This window comes from Daktulosphaira vitifoliae, unplaced genomic scaffold (genome assembly GCF_025091365.1).
Source record: "Daktulosphaira vitifoliae isolate Bord-2020 unplaced genomic scaffold, ASM2509136v1 Scaffold_2, whole genome shotgun sequence".
Taxonomy (NCBI): Eukaryota; Metazoa; Arthropoda; class Insecta; order Hemiptera; family Phylloxeridae; genus Daktulosphaira; species Daktulosphaira vitifoliae.
This window is the reverse complement of record NW_026099573.1, coordinates 13,663,856-13,671,728: the sequence shown is the minus strand read 5'-3', so window position 1 is coordinate 13,671,728 and position 7,873 is coordinate 13,663,856. Positions and strand designations below refer to the sequence as shown.

The following is a 7,873-nucleotide window of genomic DNA, read 5'->3' as shown; positions in this document are numbered from 1 at the left end:
TTAATGTTAAAAGAAATGTAAATACATTTTCTCTAACATGGAATATATTAACTTATTTGTATTATGACTAATACATTGGCGATGGAGAAATTATTTGCTTCTCAATTATCTTTTTTTGTAAATTTATTATACTTTTAAGCACACATACTAATTTTTATTTTCATACTAAATTATACTTAATGTTTGTAGAGGAAAACCTACAAGGTGTAAACAATTTATCTCGTGGTAGGTTAGTTGGTTGAAGTAAGTTTGCAAAGTATTTTAAAGTAAATTTATACATAGTTTTATATTTATTATTTATGATCAATAAGAAATATTTGAAAAAATTTAATATTTCAACTAATAATATTTACATTTGATGAAATTTATTTTATAATATTATTATAATTTTGTAAATTTTGTCGAAATTCACTTTATTTTCAAATATTCTATTCCGTAAATAGAACTTTGTGTTTAGAAAATTGTATAAGATAAAAAAAATAAGTTAAATGTATTAAAATCCGGATTCTAAAAAAAATGATATATATATATATATACACCCTTTTCCACTGATCAAATAGTATCTCATTCAAAAAGATGTGAAATATATTAAAGACTGGATACTTTATTTTTAATTTCCCGCGCTTTCGGCTTGTATACTTTTCAAACAAGGATGTAGAATGCACTATCACGATTACATGAAAATCATGAACAGTCATAGTAATATGACTTTCTTATTTGATTTACCATTTGACATCTACTATCACTGATTGTTTGTTGATACACATTGATGGATATTGTCCAGATATTTATTATATATTTTTTATGTAATCTATTTTCAACAACCACAAAATTTCAAGTTCACTTATGGCTAAGACTGGTTTGTTAATTTGTTCAAATCTTCATGGTTTGTTTCGATCATTTCCACAAATTCAACGTGATATACAAAATACATTGTATGTTCATTTCTTCCTCAATCCAGTACAAGACAGAAACGCTTTAAGAAATAAGTATACAATTATAAACGCATATAAACATTTAAACCCATTACAAATTGATGTACGCGTACTCTTGTGTGGCATCAAAAACAACACTAATTCTGCTATTGTTACTAAACGTCCTGTTGACATAATTTATTATGATGATCATATTCAAACTGATCAAATAGCAAATTTAGTATCTTTATTGATCAATAAATCCCCAAATTTTATAACAATACCTATTCAAACCACTTTAAATAGTAATGTATCCAAATTTAAAGAAGAAATTTGTGATACTGTGGATAATAACCTTTATGAAAATGTTGTTATGGGTGGAACTTTTGATAGGCTCCATAAAGGTCATAAAATATTATTAAGTACAGCAGCTCTAAAATGTACAAGAAAATTAACAGTTGGTGTCACTGACACTTCAATGTTACAATGTGAGTTAACATTATTACAACACATCATTTTATAAAAATAGTACACATTTTGCAGCTAAAAGATTATGGGAATTAATAGAACCATGCGATATTAGGATTAAACATGTTGAAGGGTTTTTAAAGGATATTGATCCATCTTTAGAGTATAATGTTTTACCTATTTATGATATATATGGTCCTACGATTCACGATCCAAAATTTCAGGTAATGTGCTTAGATTTACATGTACATATATGTGTGTAATTTATATTTTATTTAGATGATTGTTGTTAGCCAAGAAACTAGTAAAGGGGGAGATATGATCAATAATAAAAGAGTTGATGCAGGTTTACAACCCCTTGATATATTACCTATACCATTATTAGTTGAAGATAAAACACTATTTAATTGCTGTGAAGAGGAAGAGAATAAAATAAGTTCGAGTAATTATCGTATGAGATTGTTGGGTACTCTTATAAGACCACCAAAAGTATGAAATTATATATATACCTATGCTTATTATTATTATGATGAAGTAATATTTTTCTACTTTTGTTTAGCTAAATAATAAATCTCCATATATTATTGGACTCACGGGTGGGATTGCAAGTGGTAAATCATCAATAGCAAATTATTTAAAAGATAACGGTGCTTTTATTATTAATGCTGATACTCAAGCACATAACTTGTATAATATAAATCAGCCTGCCTACAAACCTGTTATAGATGCTTTTGGCTTGGAAATACTAAATGAGAATAAAGAAATTGATAGGAAAAAATTGGGTGCTATTGTTTTTAGTAGTAAAGTAAGTAGAAGACTTACAAATTTTATTTGTATACCATGTTAACATATTTTAAATATTTTAGGATGAACTTAAAAAGTTAAACAATATCATGTGGCCACTAATTTTAGAAAAAATAAATAATGTGATACAATCAACTAAGAATTATGACATATTTGTAATAGAAGCTGCTGTTCTTTTAATGGCTAATTGGCAAAGTCATTGTCATGAAATATGGGTAACAATTATACCACTTGATGAGGTAATATTGATTTAAAGATTAATTTAATAAGATAGTGTCATAGGGATAGCTAAATAAAAATAAGTACTTTTACCTTATAATTTAATAAAAATATTTAACTATCTAATTATAACTATTTTTCATAAGTATGACAATGTTATATTCTCATAAAAATAATTTGAATGAATATCGGACTAAATCTGAAAAAAAAAGTACATTCTGAAATATATTGCTAGCTAATTGATATTTCATCTTTTTTATGAATTTACCGGTTTTGTGTATATTGTATTTTAAAATACATTTTAATTGTCTAGGCCATTGCAAGATTACAAACTCGGAATAACCTTAGTCGAGAGGAAGCACTTAAACGAATTAATTCTCAGCCCTCAAATAGTGAATATGTTGCAAGGGCTAATGTTTTGTTTTCAACATTATGGAGTTATAACTGCACTAAAATTCAGTTGAATAAAGCATGGAATAATCTTATTAATAGATTATCAAACTGATTATTTGTTAACAATTGTATAATTTATTGTCTATTAAATTTTTTTAGTGATATTTTATAGATTTTATTAAATACTTAATAATTTTTATAATAAAATGAAATTAATGGTGGGGATAAAGTATGTTATATTTAATTTATTGTAAACTGATTTTAAATGTATTTAATAAAATAATTTTTTAAATGCGTATTTAATAGATATAATAGTTATATTAGATATATTATATTCATATATCAGTGCTTTATCGATATCTAGCTTATTTTTTACTGAATATTTTTAACTAAGCAGCCTACATTTTAAATGGATAGCGATTTAATTTTGTTAATAAAATAATTATATTTTTTGTTTTTTTAAGTACTTTTAAAAAACTTATTATTGAAGCCCTTTTTTTCTAGATTTTTATATAAATCATTGTCATTTATCAAATTACAATAAAAACTTAGCGTACTATTTTATTAATTCTCATGGAGATTCCAGGTTGATAAATTGCTCTTGATACCCTTAAAACGTGTTAAAGGAAATTTTTATTTATTTAAAATTTATATAGAAAGTATTAGAAAAATAAAAACAAATGTATACAATATGTATAAAATCTAAACTAAAAAAATTTAGTTATTATGATAGTATTAATTTTAGCTTCGATGCGAACATGAGAAGGTATTAATTTTACTATAATGTGTTTTTTTATTTTTTTGTGTCTGTGAACGCTCAATCTCAGCTCTCGCTGGACCGATTTTGATGAACAATATATCAAAAGATCACAAATCGTATCTAGTCGAAGACATTACCCTCAAAAATTGAAAAAAATTTCCTGGTTCCCCGTAAACGAGGGAAATCCCCCAAAAAATTTCATATTTAAAAATCGCTAATTTTCGATATTTTTTCAATTTTTTTTCTTAAAAGTGCCATAACTTTTTTAAAAATGATCGAATCAATATAATTTTTTTTTTTATAAATACCTTAGATATTTACCTATAATTTTATATATTTTTGTGAACATTTGACCCTTTAACAGCCCACAGGAAGGGTTTCAAAATGGTAACTTTTTTACAAAAAATTAACTTTTGAAAGTATTCCAGAAAGACTCACTTTTATATATGTATCTTAAATTAAAGCTAATGTAATATATTTTAATTTAAAAAAAAAAAAATTTGACCTCTGGACTTGTCTTCATGGTGAAAATTACTACCGTATGCAAAAATATGCTATTTTTTTGAAAAAATTCTTGATATTATATTTTACATTTTTTAACATTATGATGCTATAACTTTTTAAAAAATGCATGAATCAATTCTATTCTTTAACAATAAATACTTTATATATACCTCTTTCATTCGACATACTTTTTTTTTAAATCGGACCTTTTCCCTTTATACAGGGGGGGTGCTAACATTTTAAAATGCGTATAGAAAGTAGAACTTTTTCAACTTAACTTTTGAAAATGTTCCGGAAAGACTGACACTTTTATATATATCTTAAATTAAAGCTTATGTAATATACTTTAATTTGAAAAAAAAAAATTTGACCTCTGGATTTGTCTTCATGGTAAAAATGACTACCGTATGCAAAAATATGCTATTTTTGTGTTAAAATTCTGGGTTTTGTATTTTATTTTATTTTAAAATACCTGACAAGGGGAGTACAGATTTTCATAAATATTATATAAATTAAAATTGATATAGTATAGATAGTTAAACTTATTTAAATATGTTTGTTTCTTTTAAGTCGAGAAAAATAACTTTGAAATTTGAACTAGCTTAAATAGCCAATTTTTCAACCGCCGGAAGCAACGTACGGTTGCCGAGTTGGTAAAATTTATGTTTTACACGCTTGGGGTACGAGGTTCCAACCCGCATATGGCAATGAATTTTTTGCATTTTTTCTTAATTCTTTTTAAGTTAGTATAAATTTTAACTCGTTTGATTTTTATCACATTTAGATTCAATAACTTCAATAAAGATCAAGGATCCCATCACTTTAGTCGCCCCTTGCAAGAAGAAATTTCTTATTCGTATTAAAATTATTTTACTATATTTTAAGTTTTCGCTTCGATGCAAAGCCGAGAAGATATTTTTTTGTGACTATCATTTATTTTCTCTGCTCTAACTTGACCTACTTTTTTCAACAATACGTCAAATTACTACAATTCGTATCTAGTTGAAGATATTACTCTCAAAAATTGAAAAAAAAATTCTAATTTATCAATTAAACAGTTAGTTATTACATCGTCTCCATAAAGACAATTAAAATCATTAATTTCTAATGTTTTCAAAATATTTATTAACGAATGAAGTTTGATATGATAGGTTTCAACTACAAAATTAAATCATTTTACTTTGTAATTTAATAATTTTTTTACTCTATTTGTGTGTGCTACTACTAGACTATAATATTACAATTTTTTTTTGTAACATGTTGCTATATAAATCATTTCTAAAAAAAATGATTGTTTTTTCTCCTGAATTAACAATTGATTTTTACAAATATAATCAAATTTTATAATACACTCAATTGAGTAAATCTTTTTAACAACTTTGTTTTGATTGGTACATTTAGTTAAAGTAAATCATTAAAATTAATTAAGTTCTCAATATTTCAATTATAGAATCTTTTCAACAAACAACAAAAGTTCCTAGGAAATTATTACTATTACTTCTATTTAAGTTATCTATTACCATAAAAATGCAAAAAAATATTGAGCTTTTCTGATAAATTTACAATAAATAGTAATTATAAAACTTTCTGACTGCATATTGATCTTAACGATACAATTTTTTTAATTGTCATAAAATTTTCTATTTAATTATGTCAATGTCAAACTTACCAATTGAGCTAAAAGTTATGGTAAAATAAATTTTTTTTTTTTATTATAAACATTTACAACAATCAACTTTAAACGATTAACAAAATAGGTTAAATATGTCATTTTCCTTATTTTTAACTTATTAATAATCAAATTAATATTAAATATTATATCAAATCAGTATTAATTTAAAACAATTTTTTTTGTTCTTAATTATTTTTTTTTATATGTAAAAACTATTTTTTAATAATATTAAAACTTAGAAGTTATAGAAAAAGTCTAATTGCACATTTTAAAACATCGCGAAAAGTTGATTTAGAATAGTATATTTTTGTTTCTGATGGAAGTTCCTTGTAGTCCAGTGTATAAAACTTATAACTTTGTTAATTGTTATAACTTTATCAAAAATGACCAAATCAGTATATTTTTTTTTATTTAGATGCATGTCTTTATCTATCATTTGGTTTTTTTTATAAATCTAACCCTTTACCTGCCCACAAGAGGGATTCAAAATATTAACTTTTTTTTTTTTAGTTAAAGTAAATCATTAAAATTAATTCAGTTCTGGATATTTCAATAGTAGAATCTTTTTAAATATCAAAAATTACTTAGAAATGATTACTATGATTTCTATTTAAGTGTTCTATTACGATAAAAATGCAAAAAATAATGAGTTTTTCTGATAAATTTACAATAAATAGTAATTATAAAACTTTCTGACTGCATATTAATCTTAAAAATAACATTGTTTTAATTCTCATAAAATTTTCTATTTAATGATTCATTCTAGTCAACGAAGGATTAATTTTGGAGAATAGCAGAAAAAATTCTCAACCAATTTTTTTTTCTTTGTTTTAATTAGGAAATTGGTGGATTATTCCAAAAGCAACATCAACTCTTATTTCTTTAATTATATCCTGATTAGTAGTTCTTTGATTTTAAAATATAATATATGAATAAATACTAATTATAATTATTAAATTTAGTATGAAATTGATATTCAATAATTTAATATTGTAATTTAAACGGAGAAATTATAAAAATAATAAAGAAGTTGTATTTTGCTTTATTTTTACGTGTATAAAAATTTAAAGGGCTTGATACAATAATTATCAATAAAAACTGTTTGTTACTATAAATGAATGCACTGGACTTCAAGGAACTTTCATCAGAAGCAAAAATATACTTTTCTAAATCAAAGTTTCGCGTTGTTTTCAAATCTGCAATTAGACTTTATCTATCAGTTCTAATTTTTTATATTATTACTAATTACATATAAAAAATAATTAAAAGAAAAAAAAATTGTTTTCAAATTATTACTGATTTGATTTTTAATATGTTAACAATAATCAGTCCAAATTTTCATTTTTAACCTATTTTTTTGGTTCTTTAAAATTGATGAAAAATTTTTTATAAAGATTTATGAAAGTTTATAGCAAAAAAAATTGAATATATTACCATAACTTTTAGCTCAATTACAAGTTTAAAATTGACATCTAGGCCAGTCAACAAAGGAAAAATTTCTTAAAAAATTCCCAACCAAATTTTGTCTTATTAATAGTTGAATTAAAATATGTATAATGACATACTAATAGTCCTCATTCATTGAAATTGAGCTTTTTTTGGAGAATTTTGGAGAATAGCAGAAAAAATTACCAACCAATTTTTTTTTTAATAGAGAATTGGTGGATTATTCCAAAAGCAACCTTATACACCCAAAGAAAAACCTCAATTAAAATTGAAAGAGAAATTTTATCAAGGGTTTATGATAATGTTTTATTAATACGAACAAAATAATTATTCTTATAAATAATTATTGTTCAAGACAAGAAAAAAAAATATCATATTGATAAATAAATCATTGATTCAATAGTAATGATATATTTATCAAATTGAACAATGAATTTATTATATAGATCGAGGTTTTTCTCTGAGTGTATCCTGATTAGTAGTTCTTTGATTTTAAAATATAGTATATGAATAAATACTAATTATAATTATTAAATTTAGTATGAAATTGATATTCAATAATTTACTATTGTAATTTTAACGGAGAAATTATAAAAATAATAAAGAAGTTATATTTTGCTTTACTTTTACGTGTATAAAAATTTAAAGAGCTTGATACAATAATTTTCAATAAAAACTGTTTGTTACTATAAA

General features: G+C 23.5%; 1 protein-coding gene and 1 long non-coding RNA gene across 2 annotated transcripts in view; one reads left to right on the top strand and one right to left on the bottom strand.

Moving 5' to 3' along the window:
* LOC126899460 (uncharacterized) overlaps window positions 1-7,391 on the bottom strand; it is a 49,577-nt gene extending 42,186 nt beyond the window's left edge. Inside the window, exon 1 of the long non-coding RNA XR_007702600.1 lies at window positions 6,859-7,391. This is a non-coding gene — a long non-coding RNA (uncharacterized LOC126899460). The remainder of the gene's footprint in view (window positions 1-6,858) is intronic.
* Window positions 712-2,962, top strand: LOC126899456 (bifunctional coenzyme A synthase-like). The gene is made up of 6 exons (XM_050674407.1): window positions 712-1,402; window positions 1,458-1,606; window positions 1,662-1,871; window positions 1,942-2,187; window positions 2,249-2,425; window positions 2,719-2,962. The coding sequence occupies exons 1-6, from the start codon at window positions 847-849 to the stop codon at window positions 2,908-2,910; spliced, it is 1,530 nt and encodes a 509-aa protein (XP_050530364.1). The 5' UTR covers window positions 712-846; the 3' UTR covers window positions 2,911-2,962.
* Window positions 7,392-7,873: the final 482 nt, after the last annotated feature.

Coding starts and splice junctions, on each gene's coding strand:
- LOC126899456 (XM_050674407.1), top strand. CDS start 847: ATGGCTAAGACTGGTTTGTTAATTTGTTCAAATCTTCATGGTTTGTTT. Junction 1,403..1,457: donor TGACACTTCAATGTTACAAT/GTGAGTTAACAT, acceptor CACATTTTGCAG/CTAAAAGATTATGGGAATTA. Junction 1,607..1,661: donor TTCACGATCCAAAATTTCAG/GTAATGTGCTTA, acceptor TATTTTATTTAG/ATGATTGTTGTTAGCCAAGA.